This window comes from Symphalangus syndactylus, chromosome 19 (genome assembly GCF_028878055.3).
Source record: "Symphalangus syndactylus isolate Jambi chromosome 19, NHGRI_mSymSyn1-v2.1_pri, whole genome shotgun sequence".
Classification (NCBI taxonomy): domain Eukaryota; kingdom Metazoa; phylum Chordata; class Mammalia; order Primates; family Hylobatidae; genus Symphalangus; species Symphalangus syndactylus.
The window spans coordinates 91,270,663-91,290,624 of NC_072434.2; the positions used below are offsets into that span (position 1 = coordinate 91,270,663).

Below are 19,962 nucleotides of genomic sequence, written 5' to 3' on the forward strand. Positions count from 1 at the left end.
TACATGAAATGCCTAGAATAGGTCAATCTATAAAGACAGAAAGTAGATTAGTCGTTACGTAAGGCTGGGTAGGATGGGGGAGGGCAGGAAGGTAAGGGAAAAGGAGTGACTGTTTATGGGCATAGAACTTTCTTTAGAAGTAATAAAAATGTCTTAAGATGGAATGTGATGACAGTTGCTGAATTCTGTGAATTAAAATCACTGAACTGTACACACTTGAAATATGTGAACTGCACAGTATATGAAATATCTCAATAAAGCTGATATTTTGAAAATCACTGAGTCTGGTTTAATATCAGAGGAAACTATTAATTTCATTCATTACAGGAGCAAATTAAAAGATGTTCAAAAAGGAATCACATGAATGTAAGTTAAATAGGTACAGAGGAAATTACATAATGGTCCACAAAACCTAAGAAGGCGTGACTCTAAACGGAGACTCACCGAAGCCATTTACATTTAATACCAGGGACAAAACAAAAACGTCTGCTACTAACATTATTATCCTATAGTTTATAGAAGTTCTACCACATTGCAATGAGAAAAGTCAGTAACTGGCCAGGCACAGTGGCTCACACCTGTAATCCCAGCACTTTGAGAGGCCGAGGAGGGCAGATCACTTGAGGTCAGGAATTTGAGACCAGCCTGGCCAACATGGTGAAACTTTGTCCCTACTAAAAATAAAAAATTAGCCAGGTGTGGTGGCACACACCTCTAGTTCCAGCTACTCAGGAGGCTGAGGCAGGAGAATCGCTTGAACCCAGGAGGTTGGAGGTTGCAGTGAGCCAAGATCGTGCCACTGCACTCCAGTTTGGGCAACAGAGCGAGATACTGTCTCAAAAAAAATAAAGGTAGTAACAAACAAACGAAAAAAGTCTATTATTTGCTGATGGTCACATACCTTGAAAGTTATGTAGGTATCAAATAAATATACAAAAAGGAATTGCATTTTTCCATACAGCCATGTGTTGCTTAATGATGGGGATACATTCTGATAAATGTTTCGTTAGGTGTTTCATTGTTGTGCAATCATGGTAACAGCGTACTCACACAAATTTAGATGGTGTACTCTACTACATATCAAGGCTATATATCTTGCTCCTAAGCTACAAACCTGTATAGCATGTTACTGTGCTGAATACTGTAAGCAACTGTAACACAATATGAAGTATATGTGTATTTAAACATAGAAAAGGTACAGTAAAAATACATTATTACAGGCTGGGCAAGGTGGCTCATGCCTGTAATTTCAGCACTTTGGGATGCCAAGGTGGGAGGATAATTTGAGGCCAGGTGTTCAAGACCAGCCTAGGCAACATAGTGAGACCCTGTCTCTACCCAAAAAAAAAAAAAAAAGGCTAGGCATAGTGGTGCCTGTCTGTAGTCCTAGCTACTTGAGGAGGCTGGGGTGGGAAGATCGCTTAAGCCCAAAAGGTTGAGGCTACAGTGAGCCATGACCATGCCACCACATTCCAGCCTGAGGCAGCCATGAGGTGTTTCCTGTCCTATATCCTTCTATATAGCTAAGTCAACCTGCTGCCAAGTTATGGCCTATTGGGTATTAGGAGTAGGAATTTTAAACCAAACCTAAGACCACAACTGCTGATCACCCAGAGTCAGCATTACACTACTTCACCTACTTTTGCAGAAATTATCTAATACATTTTTATTATAATAGAACGCTAATAATGTGATCCACCCAAAAGAAACAATAGAGTTAAAAATCATCTCACTTGGCTTAAACTGGAAGGCTGAACATCAACAAATCTTGGGGAAAGAAGGCCAGCTACAAGACATCGATTATAACCATCAGGAATGACTTCATTGAGTGATGGCCCTGATTTCTTCAAAAAAGTCAAAGTCTGTAACAGATAAATTAGTAAGGCATCAATCAATGCTCAATTTGAATCATCAAATTTAAGATTAATAAATTATACTTAAAATTTAACTAAAATTTAAAGATAGCAAATGGAAATTATGAAAGACTATATTTCCTTGCAAGAAACAGAGTTTATAGGTTCTTAAGCTTAACCAATGCTTGCTAGTTGTGAATAATACTATTAGCAAAAAGTAGCTTATATATTTTTATGAACTGTATAGCCCTGCTGTCTTCTCTAAAGCTGACAGATTTGGTGACATCTTGACAAAACACACACACACACACACACACACACGAAAACTCCTGCAGTCTACTCCTCTTTATCTAACGTGAAAGAGATTTGATATCAAGTATAAATATAGCATTCATCCACATCTGGCCGATTATCAATGAAAAGGTCTGCCACATCATGCTTCCCTAGAAAAGTATTTTTCAGGCCAGGCATGGTGGCTCACACTTATAATCCCAACACTTTGGGAGGCCGAGGCAGGCGGATCACCTGAGGTCAGGAGTTCGAGACCAGCCTGGCCAACATGGTGAAACCCCATCTCTACTAAAAATACAAAATATTAGCCAGGCGTGGTGGCGGGCACCTGTAATCCTAGCTACTCAGGTGGCGGAGGCAGAAGAATCGCTTGAACCTGGGTGGCAGAGGTTGCAATGAGCCGAGATGGAGTCACTGCACTCCAGCCTGCGCAATAAGAGCAAAACTCCGTCTCAAAAAGAGAAAAGTATTTTTCTAAATTCTTTTTTTTTTCCTGTGCCAGGCACTATACCACGGTGCTAGGTACCTTCTTTGCATTACTTCATTTCCTCATAAGGTTTCTGAGGAGACAGAAAGCTTGAGGTTCAAGTAGCTAGCATCTACATAAATTAGCTGCTAAAAACATTCAATATGTCTTCTGGCAGGCTGTCATTAGTAACTGATACTACTAGTTGCTAATCTCATAAACCTAGGAGAAGCTACCATTTAAGCTGAAACAACTGTCAATATCACTAACACTAAATAAACTTAAATCCATAAATCAACTATATTCCAAGATCGGACTTCAGTTCAATTAAGAAATCACTAGTTGTTACCTACCTCCTTCTGAAAGCCAGTACAAGTTAAATGAACAACTCCTGAGTTTAACAAACAAGTGGCATCTAAAAAAAAGATTTAAAAAATAATCCACTTACATATATTTAAAATGGTATTAATAGAACAAAATTTATCCAAGTAACAGACTGCAAGGCAAGGTGTCAAATTATTATATGTAATAAATCTTTAAATAAACTTTTCTAGGTATTTTCATCCTAAGAATAGATAACAAACCTATTACACAGCAAAACAAGAAAAAAGCAAAAAACAAAACCCAAAAAACTCCAAGCACAGTTGAGAAACACAGCAAAAAAATAAAAACTACTATAAAATGCACCAGATGTGGGCCGGGCGCGGTGGCTCACGCTTGTAATCCCAGCACTTTGGGAGGCCGAGGTGGGCGGATCACGAGGTCAGGAGATCGAGACCACAATGAAACCCCGTCTCTACTAAAAAATACAAAAAATTAGCCGTGCGTGGTGGCGGGCGCCTGTAGTCCCAGCTACTCGGAGAGGCTGAGGCAGGAGAATGGCGTGAACCCGGGAGGCGGAGCTTGCAGTGAGCCGAGATTGCGCCACTGCACTCCAGCCTGGGCCTGGGCGACAGAGCGAGACTCTGTCTCAAAAAAAATAAAAAATAAAAAATAAAAAAAAAAAGCACCAGATGTGAAATACTTAATATCTTTCCTAGCAAGTTTAAAATAAGTCATAATTCCTTTATAAAACATATAAACACTAAATTTCTCGTGTGTATATGTTAATTTCCTAAGTTATCCATATGTTAACAGTGAGATATAAACAGGTAACACTAAATGAATAAACTACACAACATATACATTTACATACTTTTGTGCATTACTTTTCTTAAGAGGTAATGTTAAGGAAATACATACCAAAATTATAAGTGCTTGGGTTAAAAAACTGCTCGGGAGGTGGATATGAAGGAGGGACTCCTCTATTTAAACTTCTCTCATGTACTAATATATCCAAGATGCCATGTGGAGAAGTCCTACTTACAACAGACTCCAATGACCACAGTGCAAAGTAAGGGCAATTATGTAGATATTCTCCTGACCTAAAAGAAAATTTAAAACATTACTAAGTCATTGATCAGCTACACATACAAAGAGAAAGGAGAGAGAGAGAAAAAAAAAAAGAATCATACCTTAATGAATCTGGCATTTGTGCATGATACCAACGATTTATATCAAAAAGCCCCAAATATATAGAAGGCTTTCCCTGTCCATATATATTCACCTGCCAGGTAAAGACTGAAACACTAGTGTCAGGAGATAGAGCTGAAAGAAAAAGATAATTTTTAAAAACAGAATAAAGAATCTCAAGGTAAAATCACCTCAACAGAATTACAGCAAGATTTTCTCATAAATTAAGACATTTAATTCATATTTCACTTGATTCATCAAAATGCATTTCTATCATTTGTAAGACCAGATTCATTCACTTGCATCTTGACTGTTTCTCAATTTTAAGGCCTTATTAAAGAGCAGTCACTCATCAGAAGTTATATCCTAGCTTGTTTTCAGTTAATACTTGAGCAACATTGAGGTATTAGAGGCAGAAAGTAGAAAATGATTTGAATAAACAGTCTCTCTCCCAAGGACGGTACGGAGCTAGCACTAGAGAAGTTAATTCACTACCTAAAATGGATGCCTGTGGGCATTAAGGCTTTATTATGATGAACCTTAGCTGAGAAGGACTTATCCAGTTATACGGTAAAGGAGGAAAAAGAAAAGTGCTTGGATGGTGCCTGTGGAATGGAAAGACAGGAATAGAGTAAGAGACATCAACAGGAGAATAAGAAAGTAAAAATCTCCAACACTACTATAAGGAAATAGAAAGAATGGGGAATAAGAGAGAGCATGGCCAGGTGCAGTGGCTCACACTTGTAATCCCAGCACTTTGGAAGGCCAACGTGGGCAGATCAATTGAGCCCAGAAATTCGAGACCAGCCCGGGCAACACAGCAAAACCTCACCTCTACAAAAAAATACAAAAATTAGCTGGGCATTGTGGCATGCACCTGTAGTGTCAGCTACTCAGGAGGCTGAGGTGGGAAGATTGATTGAACCTGGGAAGCGGAGGTTGCAGTGAGCCGAGATTGTGCGAGTGCACTCCAGCCTGGGCAACAGTGAGACCCTGTCTCTAAAAAAAACAAAAACAGGTCGGGTGCAGTGGCTCACGCCTGTAATCCCAGCACTTTGGGAGGCTGAGGCGGGTGGATCATGAGGTCAGGAGATGGAGACCATCCTGGCTAACACAGTGAAACCCCGTCTCTACTAAATATACAAAAAATTAGCCAGGCATGGTGGCGGGTGCTTGTAGCCCCAGCTACTCCGGAGGCTGAAGCAGGAGAATTGCGTGAACCCGGGAGGCAGAGCTTGTAGTGAGCTGAGATCATGCCACTGCACTCCAGCCTGGGCGACAGAGCAAGACTCCATCTCAAAACAAACAAACAAACAAAAACAAAAATACCCTGTCACTACAAAAAATACAAAAATTAGCCAGGCGTGGTGGTGTGTGCCTGTAGTCCCAGTTACTTGGGAGACCGAGATGGAAGAATTGCTTGAGCCCAGAGGGTCAAGGCTGCAACGAGCCAAGATCATGCCACCACACTCTGGCCTGGACCGGTCTGGGCATCAGAGTGAGACCCTGTCTCTAAATAAATAAATAAATAAATAAATAAAAATTTTAAAAAGACGTGAGCTCATGACAAGTTCTGTTTTTCACATGTTTAACTGGATCTGAAAACTGGATCAGAAATACAGATACAGGCCCTAGCAAAAAGGGCATTTCTGGGATGGGTAAGTTCACTGTGTGATTTAATACTCACAACTACCCTTTGCAAAAGGTCTAACTGTATGATCCCACTTACAGATGGAGAAACAGGGCTCTGAAATGTTAAGCAATTTGTCAAAGGTCATCACTAGTGATAGGGCTGGATTATGATAATGCTGGCTTAAAAAACTGATGCAAAAAAAACTGCCAGGAAAAAGCGATGACACTAAAGGAAACAGAGAAAACATTCAAGACAACCAAGGCATGTATGCCATACATGGCTCAAAAAATACACAGGTAAACTTCATTCAAAGACTACTCACACTAGTTCAGACTAGGGATCACCTGTTTTGAGAACTAGATTAAAATAAAAGGGTCCTTCATTACCCTAATCTGTTTTATTTTTTAGTTATACATAGCAATCTGGAGAGGAAGAAATATCTAGTATCTCACATAGAACTGAATAAATTCCGTTAATTACTATTCTAATTTTCTGAACTGCCAGGAGTATGAAATCTAGAAAACAATACCTGTCATAAATTTTAAATCCAGCCTTCACATGACATATTTCAAGTACTTTAACTAACCTTCATTCACCCCTTCCTCCCTGTCACCATGAGATCGAAATTTCTCTATACTCTGGCATCCCAACAATTTGGTATTACTCGTCTGTCCCCTCAAAGGGAACATGCCACCTGTCAGGTCCAGGCTGTATCTTTCTTCACAGTATTCTAACCCCTGTAACATAAAATACATGCAAATATTAATCTGATTCTAGGCAAAAGGTCACTCTAAAATTAAATATTCTCCAAATTTAAAGACTGTTCACACAATACAAAGAAAACAATTTAGACTGAAGAGAACCAATCAAGGAAAAAGGCTCTAAAATTTTACATACTTTAAAACAAATAAAAAGTGAGATTTAGTCTCTCAAAAATAATTACCAACAAGTCTTCTAAAGTTGTTATTTAACGCAGAAGCCCTCATGCACTACTGGTTGATATGTAAACTGGAATAACCATCAAAATTATATATGCATACATCCCAGACCAGCAATACTATACCTGTGTTCTCACAGAAATTCTTGCTCTAGAATGGTTCTCAGACTTTTAGCTTATTGATACCTTTAAGAATCTGACATAAGGCTATGAGACTTCCCCCATAAAAATACAACACATAATTCAGGGACTTTACTGATTCCCTGAAACCCGTTTCTATACCCCTCAAACATTTGGTTAAGAAAAGTCAGTTCTAGAGACAGGTATGTGAGGGTATACAAAATATAGCTATTAGCAGCACCCCTCCTACTTCCTCAGGAATTCAGCCAGAAAAATAGGTAGTCATTTAGAAGTCTAGATGCATATACCCTCTTATAAAAATCACCCCATGGCTTAATGCTTGACATGTTAGAGCAACAAAGTGGAATTATTTTTCCCAGGTACCAATTAAGCCACAAGCTTGAATCTAGTCCAATCCCCTCATTGTAGAGGAAAATGATATCTGAGAAGTTAAGAATGCTACCTTGGTAAATAGGTAAAACAGATCTCTAATTTAATACTACTTCTACTATATTATGAATACAATATTAACTTGAATGTAAGAATTGCTTTTCACAGCCAGGCGCGGTGGCTCATGCCTGTAATCGCAGCACTTTGGGAGGTCGATACGGGTGGATCATGAGGTCAGGAGTTCAAGACCAGCCTGGCCAAGATGGTGAGACTGCATCTCTGCTAAATATACAAAAAAATTAGCCAGGCATGGTGGCAGGTGCCTGTAATCCCAGCTACTCCAGAGGCTGAGGCAGAGAATTGCTTGAATCCGGGTGGCAGAGGTTGCAGTGAGCCAAGATTGCACCACTGCACTCCAGCCTGGGTGACAGAGCGAGACTCCGTCTCAAAAAAAAAAAAAAAAGAATCACTTTTCAGTATCTTAAAACAAAGACAACATATTTAAAATAGAAAACAACAAAATGGTAATATAAACCCATAGTCCAATGACCATTTACCTCATATAAGATTTGTCCTGATGCCAAACACTTTCTATTACCAAAGGCCAGCTGCAGCAGATGCAAACTCAAAACATCCCCTTCACTGAAACAGAAATTAACCAAGACGCACTAAATATATTAATACATTAAACATCTCTTACTGTCCAAGTAAGTTTAGTTTGCTTGCGATGTTGAGTGCATTGACAAAACTAAGATCACTGTGAAAAATTTAGTTTTATTCGGTAATTTTCATAAAATGTAGTCCTTTAAAGTAATAACTGATATTTACTATTGATTCTAATCAACTAAATTGATGCTGTTTGCACACTGTAGGAGATATCTTATGTGGCAAAGACTGATTACTCAATATTCTTTCTCAAATATTCCTTCTTCAATGGGTATACTCTACTTAAACACGTGTTTGCCTAAAGTTCTGTAACATTTCCCAGCTTCCTTTGCAGCTAAGTGCAGTACCCTGTGGTAAAGTTGTGGCCAGGATGTAAACAGAATTATCCTATGGCAACCTCAGAGAACCTTCCTTAATGAACAAAATATCCTTTGTGGGCCGGGCGAGATGGCTCATGTCTGTAATCCCAGCACTTTGGGAGGCCGAGGCGGGTGGATCAAGAGGTCAGGAGATCAAGACCATCTTGGCTAACACGGTGAAACCTCGTTTCTACTAAAAATACAAAAAATTAGCCGGGCGTGGTGGCGGGTGCCTGTAATCCCAGCTACTCAGGAGGCTGAGGCAGGAGAATGGCGTGAACCTGGGAGATGGGGCTTGCAGTGAGCCGAGATCACGCCACTGCACTCCAGCCTGAGACAGAGCAAGACTCCGTCTCAAAAAAAAAAAAAAAATCCTTTGGGCCTTCATCCTGGTCTCTTCCTCCATCTTGCTATTTTTACTTAAAATGTAGAGGTTCAAAGGACAGTAGGGAGTATGGGAAGGAGAAAGAGTAGTTGGGGGAAGGGTGGGGAAAAAACATTTTTTTTAATGTGGATGTTGCCCTCGACCATGAAGACGAGGCCTATCAAGACACAAAGTGAAGACACTAAGAATCAACCCTGTAGTGAACTCAAGCACAAAGCATGCAGTTAGTGTTAACAGCATAGATTCCAGAGCCACATCATCTGAATTTGAATCTTAGTACTAGTTAAACTCTTTTTTTTTTTTTTTTTTTGAGACAGAGTCTTGCTCTGTCACCCAGGCTGGAGTGCAGTGGTGCAATCTCGGCTCACTGCAAGCTCTGCCTCCCGGGTTCACGCCATTCTCCTGCCTCAGCCTCACCGAGTAGCTGGGACTACAGGCGCCCGCCACCACGCCCGGCTAATTTTTTTTTTTTTTTTGTATTTTTAGTAGAGACGGGGTTTCACCGTGTTAGCCAGGATGGTCTCGATCTCCTGACCTCGTGATTCCACCCGCCTCGGCCTCCCAAAGTGCCGGGATTACAAGCGTGAGCCACCGCACCCGGCCAAACCCTTTTAATAATTCCTATTACTAGTTCTTATTTCTTTTACTTGCCTTCTAGCACACCACACCTTCCTAATATTCCTCATACCACACTATTTACTCCTCAGTCCTTTGCTGAGTACCCAGCTCTCTTATTCTCCATCTCCAAGTATATTTGAAGAGTAAGAGAGCAGGGTACTGAGATTGAGAACAAGACAGCAGGGTACTTGGAAGATTCCAAGACTCTCTTAATCTGTGAAAAACATTCAAGTAAGTCGGCACAATTTCTTTTAACCGATATCTCAGAATTATTCAAGCATGTAGAAACAACCATTTAACTTCTAAAATAATTTCAACTACTACTCACTAATTCACGGAAAGAATTGTGTTGCCTTCACTAAAAAAGACTACATAACTACATAGACTACCTGTTCTATTTTTGACTAATTTTTAAAGACTGTATGTATCAGGCCAGGTGCAGTGGCTCACGCCTGTAATCCCAGCACTTTGGGAGGCTGAGGCGGGCAGATCATGAGGTCAGGAGTTCAAGACCAGCCTGACCAACATGATGAAACCCTGTCTCTACTAAAAATACAAAAATTAGCCAGGCGTGATGGCGGGCACCTGTAGTCCCAGCTACTCGGGAGGCTGAGGCAGGAGAATGGCATGAATCCGGGAGGCGGAGGTTGCAGTGAGCCGAAATCAGGCCACTGCACTCCAGCCTGGACGACAGGGCGAGACTCCGTCTCCAAAAAAAAAAAACAAAACAAAAAGTTTGTATGAGACCTACCTATCTTGTGTAGACTGAACAGCCCACAAGTAACAGCAATTCCGAGGATCATTCTCAGGTTCTTGAAAAGTGACAGCATAGACAGGAACTTGTCCACTTTCCAACTGTATGTAATATCTGAAACAAATTAGTATATTTCATATTTTTAAGTTATTTTATAGAAAGGAAAAAGGTACATCATGTAAGAATTTGGGTTAGGCAACCACTGTTCATACATTCCGCCAAAATAAGTGATCTGTGGGCTATGGCCAAGTCATCTTATCTGCAAAAATACACAGGCCACAAGACATCAAGACTATGGTCATGGCACCCATCCCCCAGAGACAGAACTGAGAAGAGTTAGAATTACTCAAGCGGATGCATTTATGTGTGTGTAAACTGGTCCTAAGAGTCATATTCAATGCCCAAGAGGTAGAACTGGGGAATGTTAGAATTACTCAAGCATACGCATTCATGTCTGTGTAAACTGGTCCTAAGAGTCATATTCGATGTACACTCCTACATACTGCTCCACCATAAAAGGTGCCCTACAAAGAGACGTGATACTGCCACAAGACTTTTCAGCTGTTTGGGTTTAGTGTCAGTTTCCCCACTATTACAACAGAAGATGAGTTAGAAACTGAAGAGTTCCCATAAACTGCTAAAAAAGCAAAACTTGACCAAGAGATGATAGTGTTAGAGAAAGCACTGCTGTAGAAGCCAAGTACTGCAGGTATTTCTTTAGGAGCAAATTCAAAGATGAGCTGACAAACCAGAGGCTGGGCGTGGTGGCTCACACCTGTAATCCCAACACTTTGGGAGACCGAGGCAGGTGGATCACAAGGTCAGGAGTTTGAGACCAGCCTGACTAACATGGTGAAACTTTGTCTCTGGAAAAAAAAAACAAAAAAAAAACAAAAACTAGCTGGGCGCAGTGGCGCACACCTTTAGTCCCAGCTACTTGGGAGGCTGAGGCAGGAGAATTGCTTGAACCTGGGAAGTGGAGGTTGCAGTGAGCCAAGATCATGCCACTGTACTCCAGCCTGGGTGACAGAGTGAGACTCCACCTCAAAAAAAAAAATATATAGAAAAAAAAGAAAAAAAAAAAGACCTGATAAAAGGATAACAGCAAAGAGAGTTGAGATACACTTCCCATAAGATAAATTACTCAATAAAATATAACAATATGCCTAAGGAAAAATGGAGAAACAAATAAATTGACAACTTAAGGGCCAAATAGGCATCTACTTAACTCTCAACACAAATTAACTTAGCTACAAAGTATCAATAATTATATTTTTGGGACTTTTTGACAGCATAAAAAATTTAAAACACAAGTATTTTGTAACTTTGATTTTTAAAAATCCTTTTTTTTCCCTCTCAACTGAGAATTCTTTATTAAGCTGTTACTTTACATAGATGATGATTAGGAAGATACTTCTGAAAGAACTCATACTATATAAACAGAGTCATGTGTCATTTAACGAAAGGGGATCTGTTCTGAGAAATGCTCGTCAGGGATTCAGTCATTGTGAGAACATCATACACTCTAGTAACACAAACCTAGATGGTATAGCCTACTATATACCTAGGCTAGATGGTATAGCCTGTTGCTCTTAGTCTACTAACCTGTACAGCATGTTACTGTATGGAACACTGCAGGCAACTATAACACAATGCTAAGTATTTATATATCTAAACATTAAAAAGGTACAATCAAAATACAGTAAAATTTGGAGACCCCTAAGATCTGTTGTTGACCAAAACATCGTAAAGTTACAAAGTCAGGCTTTACTAGCATGTTAAACACAGGACTGTAATGCCTTTTAAATAAACACTGAAAAAAAATCAAGCTAAATTCATGTGCTAAGTCACTCCTTTATGGTATTCACATTGATTTAATGCCACGAAAAATTAGTCATACTCAATCATTCATTCAATCATTAATCTACCCACCCTTTTCTCACTATGCTAACTTTCAAATATTAGTAACTGAGTACAAGCTATATGCAAAAAGAACCTACCTATAATCAAATAAGGGAAAAAAGTTATACTTACTCTCTTTTCATGCTTTTCATGTTCCAAAGTGCTAGATAGCCATCAGAAAAACCCACAGCAAGCTGATTTGTCCTGTTTATGTAACTAAGAGTTGAAACAGCTGTTCCTGTTGGACTTACTAACTGGAAACACAGATGGCGCCCTTCTCTCATCACACTTTCTCTAATGTGTGGTACTTCAGCTGGGATACCAGTTAGAACTTCAAGATCTAAAACCACAAATTAGACAAATGAAGTTAAAAAACTAGAAACAGCATTAAAAGCAAATATGTCATCCATTATTCAAGCTGCTAATGAAGTCAACTGAGTTAAATGAAGTTAATTGAAATTAAAAGATTAGTGATAATGAAAAAGTATGTTAAACTAGAAAATTGCCATCCTTATCTATTTAAATGCCATAATTTAAAAAATATATTCAATTATATAGTATTAAAAAATTCTCTCAGTACATCTCAAATATTATCTAAGGTAGAATTTTTTTAGGGTTAACAACCACAAATAAAACTGATTTATTTCTTTATTGAAATTTAGAACTACTACCTAAATACCTTCCTTGGAGCAATGGCTGATTCCAGGTCAGGGGGAAGAAAATACATAAAATGAGGCTGGTACAACTTATGCCAGTAATCTAGGAAGCTATCACAGATGAAAGGGAATGTATCAGAGAACATGAAGGGGCTCTCATACCAATGACAGGACATTTTGGGCATCAAAAACAATAAAATTAATGAAACATATTAAATATGCCAAACCCGAAAAATTCACAGGGATACCAAAAAAAAAAAAAAAAGAGGGGTGGGGCAAGGGAGAAGCCTACTCTCCCCACCTACAGAAGACCTTATGTTGAACAACTGGAAGTAACTAGGTATCACCTGCTTACTCTGAAAATTAGTACTTAATACTAAACATTTATCCTGACTGTTCTGTACATATTGTATTTCAGAGTGACCAGAAAGCCCTAATTAATGAGAAATTATTCTTTACATTGACAGAACATAAAAATCATCGTTTTGCAGCTCTTAATGAAAAAAGGGACTTATCCAAGAATCTTAACGCCGGGCGCAGTGGCTCACGCCTGTAATCTCAGCACTTTGGAAGGCCGAGGTGGGCGGATCACGAGTTCAGGAGATTGAGACCATCCTGGCTAACACTGTGAAACCCCGTCTCTACTAAAAAAAAAAAAAAAAAAAACCAAAAAAATTAGCCGGGCGTGGCGGTGGGCGCCTATAGTCCCAGCTGCTGGGGAGGCTGAGGCAGGAGGAGAATGGCGTGAACCCGGGAGGTGGAGCTTGCAGTGAGCCAAGATCGCGCCACTGCACCCCAGCCTGGGTGACAGAGCAAGACTCCGTCTCAAAAGAAAAAAAAAAAAAAAGAATCTTAATGAATGAAACAATTAGTTCAAAGTAGGGTTTTACAATTTTGGCATTACAGTATCCCCTCCCATTATTTGCAGTTTCACTCTCCAATTTCAATTACCTGTAGTAAACCAAAGTCCAAAAATATTAAACAGATAATTTTATATATATATATATATATATATATATATATATATATATATATAAAAAATATAAAATTCAGCTGGGCAGGGTGGCTCATGCCTGTAATCCCAGCACTTTGGGAGGCGGAGGCGGGTGGATCACGAAGTCAGGAGTTCAAGACCAGCCTGACCAATATGGTGAAAACGCGTCTCTACTAAAAAAAAAAAAAAAAAAATTAGCCAGGCATGGTGGCGTGCAACTGTAGTCCCAGCTACTTGGGAGGCTGCGGCAGAAGAATCACTTGAACCCAGGAGGCAGAGGTTGCAGTGAGCCGAGATTGCACCACTGCACTCCAGCCTCTCAAAAAAAAAAATTCCTAAGTTTTAAATTGTGTGCTGCTCTGAGTGGTATGACGAAATGTGCTACCATCAAAGGGACATAAATCATCCCTTTGTCCGGTGTATCCACACTGTATAAGCCACCCTTAGTAGCCATCTTGGTTATCAGATCAACTGTCACAGTATTGTAGTGCTTGTGTTCAAGTAACCCTTATTTGACTTAACAATGGCCTCAAAACACAAGGGTGGTCATGCTGGCAATTCAGATATGCCAAGGAGAAGCTGTAAAGTGTTTCCTTTAAATGAAAAGGTCAAAGTTCTTGACTTAATAAGGAAAAATCATGTGTGCAGGGTTCAGTACTAGCCGTGGTTTCGGCATCCACTGGGGTTCTTGGAACGTATCCCTCACAGATAAGGGGGAACTACCCTGCAGAGGGCTATCCTGTACCCTGTAGGATGCTAAGCCACATCATTAGTCTCTAACTACTAGTAGCAAGTAGCACCAGCAGTAACAATCAAAAATGCCTTCTAACATTGCCAAACATCTCCTGGAGGACAAAATTCACACCCCGTTGAGAACCACTAGTTTAAAGTTGATGGGAGACTTTAAAAAGGATGGATCATGCTGTCACCATGTGAATCCACTGATCGCTAACTGAAACTACTAGACACTATGTGTCTCCTGATGTGATACAATATGAAGTACTCAACACTTCCAAAATCTATAACCAGAGCTAATTTACATTTGCAGAAAATCGAAAATGATACCACATGAAACCACAGTCAATTCCGAAATGTGAAACATTCTATCAGATAACTTCAGCAAGTCAATGGCATTAAAAATAAAAGCACAGAGGACAGAAAGAGGATTGCTGTACATTCAAGGAGACTTGAGACTTAACTGTCAAAAGCAATTAATGTGCAGACTGTGTTTGAATTCCAATCCAAACAATCCAAATGTAAAAAGATGCTTTGGATAATCACATCAATTTGATTATAGTCTAGATAACATGCTATACCAAAGAAGTGTTACTGGCATTATGATTATGTAATAAAATATCCGTATTTGCTTTAAATTAACACAGAAGAAAAGAGGGAAAGGAGGGAAGGGGAATTAACTAAACAGACACACGTATAGTAAATGCTGAAAATTAACTTGAATTTGGGTGACGGGTATATGGGAACTCTTGTATTCTTCTATCTGAAGATGTCTGAAGTCCTCAATAAAAAAATAAAAAAACTCAGACTCATATATTAATATAACCACTGTGCAAGAGCAGATTCTCTCATTGTTATAAAGGGGGAAAAATCGTATTACACTGTCCTAGAACAGAGCCCCCATCCCCAATCACTTCTGCTTCTGCTGTCTTTTTCAGAGAAGACGTGATTAGATTTTGCCACAATAAACAGTTCACACAATGGGATACTACAAATTTACTCAAAAGAAATGGGTAAGCCCTATGTGTTCTGATGTGGAAAGATGTATAAGAAACCGGTTAAGTTTGGGGAAGTTGCAGAACAATATTTATGCTGTATGTTTGGAACTTCGTTTCCTACCTTGGTGTATTTCAGTGAAGCCTAAACAGTTGTAATGATAAATTACTTTTGTAATCAATAAAATTTATTTTGCATTAAACCCTAAAGCTTAATTTTTTGTGCTATAAAGTCCAACTGCTTCCTAATTCTCAAAATTGAGAAATGGTTCTGATCACAATCCAGAGACTTTCGTTATAAAATTATCCTTGTGCACCTACTGATTACTGACCTCTGAAATGAAGGATGCTTTAACGCTACCATATTGACTTGAAGGGAGTTTTCATTATGAATATAAGCATTTTAATTAGCCTTACACCTATAACCACAAAATACACTCTGAAACAAAAGCCCATCAAGCCTACTTCTTTGATCTTCTATAAAAAGCAAACTATTTCTGATAATCTATAAATTCATTTTTAGTTATTGTTTTTGCTAATCAATTCTTTTCATTTAAACTTTACGCAAAAATTTTATTAATCAGGTTTGTATACATACCAAATTTTAAGGTATAGCTTCTATCTATGAAGATTTTTTTTTTTTGAGACGGAGTTTCACTCTTGTTGCCCAGGCTGGAATGCAGTGGTGTGATCTTGGCTCACCACAGCCTCCACCTCACAGGTTCAAGTAATTCTCCCGCCTCAGCCTCCTGAGTAGCTGGGATTAGAGGCATGTGCCACCACGCCTGGCTAATTTTATATTTTTTAGTAGAGACGGGGTTTCTCCATGTTGGTCAGGCTGGTCTTGAACTCCCGACCTCAACTGATCCACCCGCCTTGGCCTCCCAAAGTGCTGGGATTCCAGGCATGAGCCACCGTGCCCGGCTCTTCGATGAAATATTTTAAAGTGCATGTATGACCATTATTTCTGCCAAATCAAATTTTTTCAGGTCTGATTTTGCATTATTTAAGTTTTGTTCAGATGATTTTGGCTCTTCCATTTCTTGTTAAGTATAATTTTTACCACTTGCAGTTTTTTTGTTTTTGTTTTCTTTGAGATGGATTCTTGCTCTGTCGCCCAGGCTGCAGAGCAGTGGCGTGATCTTGGTTCACTGCAACCTCCCCCTCCCGGTGGTTCCACCACTCGCAGTTTTAATCGGTTTTTTTATACACTGACAATTTTTATTAGTTATGTTCATCATAAACTAGATAAAATGTTGATAGTTTGTATCTATTTCTGAGCTGCTCCATAAATGAAAAGAGCTACACTGATATTCTAGGCTTGCTTTAAAAATCAAGAATGTGCCGGGTGTGGTGGCTCACACCTGTAGTCCCAGCACTTTGGGAGGCCAAGGCAGGTGGATCATAAGGTCAAGAGATCGAGACCATCCTGGCCAATATGGTGAAACCCCGTCTCTACTAAAAAAAAAAAAAAATACAAAAATCAGCTGGGCATGGTGGCATGTGCCTGTAATCTCAGCTACTCAGGAGGCTGAGGCAGGAGAATTGCTTGAACCCGGGAGGCGGAGGTTGCAGTGAGCCGGGATTACGCCACTGCACTCCAGCCTGGCAACAGAGCAAGACGCCATCTCAAAACAAAACAAAACAAAACAAAAAAAACCCGAGAACATCCTCACAAAGCCAAAGTCAAAATTGTTTAGGGTCAAATAGTCCTTTTCTAAAAATTAAGAGTAAAAAATACATTTTAAGGTTAGCTCTTCCTTTCTTCATAAACCAGAGACTCCTAACTTTCAAAAACTGAAAGCACTTGAAAAAAAGTAATTTTATAAATACAAAAGCATTTAAAGGAGAAAAAGTGTTTCATTTTCTTTGAATCTGAATAGAATTACTTCTATCTTAGGATGTTATTTTGTGAGAAAGACTTTTAATTACTGTTATTTCCTATTATTTTATTTCTATCTTGGTGTTACCACAGAAACATAAACAATACACCAAAAACACTATGTTAGATCCTACATTGCTGGATAATTTCATACTGGCTGATAGGCTCAAGATTTCTTATATTTAGCCCTTATTCTAGCATTTACTTAAGAATACATCTTATTCAGGTATGTACATGGAAACAAATAAAATCAATTATCATTACCTTTCTCAAGGCCTACTTGAGAACATATGAACACTTGATCAACAAAACAGTATCTTATGCAAGAAATATCCACTGTGCTCAGGTCCAGACAGTAAAAAAGATTTTAAAATACCTTTTTTTTTTTTATAGATAGGAAGGTATCTTTTATTTTACTCCAGCTGCTATAAAAAAATTTGGCTACTTTAAAAAATATCGCATCAGAATATCCAGGTGCTCCACTTTTGGTTTCAAGTAAAGAACGGATTACCTGATGCTTCAACTTCATTTTGATTGCATGACAAGTCATCCAAACATAGGTCAACAAGAAGGATCTGTCCGACATCAGTGACCACAGCTGCCACTCCAAAAAGCCATCGCAGACTTGGATGTAAATGCTGAGTGCTTGCACTGGCTCCTCCATGATTAATTATGGGTTCAACAGCTGTTACCTAGAAAACATAATACACAATTTGCTTTTCTTCTGCAAAGAAAATATAATCAACAACACAATAAATTTAAGTTAAAGCAGGTTATCAGTTATAACAGATTTAAGATTATAAAATAGAGTAAATTTGCATTTTGATACCTGTGATCTGAATAATGAAATTTTCAGATATACTAGGAATTACACCATTACTCAACACATAGAAAAATCACGCAGGTGGACTAACAATTGATGGTGACTGAGAGCTCACTACATGCCAGGCATTGTGTTACCTGGCTCATTTAATGTTCGTGACAACGCTTCGATAGTAAACTATGTGTGATTACTTCTTTAAAGATGAAATAACCTGAGGCTTAGAAAGTTAGTCTAGTTATTCAAGGCATAAAATCATTATGCATAAAACGCAAACCTAAATTGTTCTCACTTTAAAGCTCTTAAATAGCTACTTCAGGATTCTATGGCCTCTTCTCCTAAGAGGAAAAACTAATCATTCCAGAAAAATTTACTGTTTACTCTTTAAAAAACAACAACAAAAAAGATATTTTAAGTTCTCTTTATACCTTAATGACTGAAGAGGTCTACCCTTCTTTCTGTTGGACTTCATATAAAGCTCTGGCAGTCACTGGATCACTGACACTTAACAAGAATTGCTATTATTTAAAGAAAACTATACTTTAGCTATTTTATGGAGTCATATTTTTCCCCTTCACCTCATGAGTCAAATTTTAAATGTCTGTAACTAGTCATCCATATTTTATACTTGTCTTTCCTTCAGTTTCCTATTAATTCATAAAAATTAATTAGGTATGATATACGAAAAATGTTTGGTGATTTCTACGCTAATACAGGTTGAACATCCAAATCCAAAAGTCCAAAATCTAAAACATTTCTAGTCCCAGGCATTTCAGAGAGGGGGTTCTCAACCTGTACTGATGAATGTTCTGGCAAGTAAAGAAAATATCTGATATCAATGGTTTACGTGTTAATAAGATTAAAAGTTTTTTTCAGGCTGTAACTTACTACAGACAAAAGCCTGGCTCTTTCTCTATATCAGTATACAAAACATTACTCAGTGTTTCTAATTCTGAAAGCTGTAACTTCATCACTTTTTCTTTTCTAATTACTGTAATAATGTCTATAAATACTAAAGCATATTCAATTCCTCAGTGAGGAGTAGCGAATCTAAGTTTGCACTCCTCATAAAAATACTATATGAAGTGACTAATATTACCTTAATTTTAGAAGACAATTAAAAATAAACATATTTAGGAGTGTATACTGCACCCTACCCAAAAAATAGCTAGTAGGCTGAACTTCTGAAAGTGTCTATTGCTACTCCCCCATCTTTTCCTTATTCTACATTCTTTCTTCCATACACCAACCATCCATTCAACTGAGCAACCAGCTCAGGAACCTTGTTTCTTCTCGATTCTTCACCCGAATGATCAATGAGTGTCCATGTTTCTTTCTCCACGTGTTCCGAATCTGCCATCTTCTCCATTCCTACTGTCATCTCCTTGGTTCAGCTCCTCATCATCATTTACCCAAATGGCAACAGTCTCCTGGTTTCTATTCTCACAATATCCTCTCTGTCCCAATCCAAGCAAGCCTTTTACATGAGAGTTCTACTTAAAATTACTTCACCACTGGCTGGGGGTGGTAGCTCATGCCTGTAATCTCAGCACTTTGGGAGGCTAAGGCAGGTGGATCACGAGCTCAAGAGATTGAGAGCAGCCTGGCCAAAATGGTGAAACCCCATCTCTACTAAAAATACAAAAATTAGCTGGGCATGGTGGCGCACGCCTGTAGTCCCAGCTACTCAGGAGGCTGAGGCAGGAGAATCGCTTGAACCCGGGACACAGAGGTTGCAATGAGCCGAGATCGTGCCACTGCACTCCAGCCTGCTGACAGAGCGAGACTCTGTCTCAAAAAAAAAAAAAAAAATTACTTCACTGTTGATTTCAAAGGAGCCCCTAATTACAAACAAGGCCATTCACAATCTAAATCCTCACTGTTTCTGACCCCCTCTTCTTCCTTCCCCTCATCCCTCCCTCAGCCATTCTAAATCAAGTCTAATTTCCCAAATGCTCCATGTACTATTATTTTTCCATGCCAGTCTCTGTATC

The 19,962-nt window shown here is 38.9% G+C and overlaps 1 protein-coding gene across 7 annotated transcripts in view; it reads right to left on the reverse strand.

Annotated features, from left to right (window-relative positions):
• AHCTF1 (AT-hook containing transcription factor 1) overlaps positions 1-19,962 on the reverse strand; it is a 93,973-nt gene that overhangs the window by 58,029 nt on the left and 15,982 nt on the right. For all 7 annotated transcript variants that reach the window (XR_010114624.1, XM_055234678.2, XM_055234673.2 and 4 more), the window contains exons 4-12: positions 17,660-17,840; positions 12,019-12,226; positions 9,982-10,098; positions 7,760-7,844; positions 6,342-6,492; positions 4,125-4,257; positions 3,853-4,034; positions 2,964-3,025; positions 1,734-1,862 (exon numbers count right to left, since the gene is read on the reverse strand). Coding sequence is in view for 6 of the 7 variants with exons in the window: in XM_055234678.2 (XP_055090653.1) it covers positions 1,734-1,862; positions 2,964-3,025; positions 3,853-4,034; positions 4,125-4,257; positions 6,342-6,492; positions 7,760-7,844; positions 9,982-10,098; positions 12,019-12,226; positions 17,660-17,840 (1,248 nt within the window). In the remaining variant the exon portion in view is untranslated. The remainder of the gene's footprint in view (positions 1-1,733; positions 1,863-2,963; positions 3,026-3,852; positions 4,035-4,124; positions 4,258-6,341; positions 6,493-7,759; positions 7,845-9,981; positions 10,099-12,018; positions 12,227-17,659; positions 17,841-19,962) is intronic.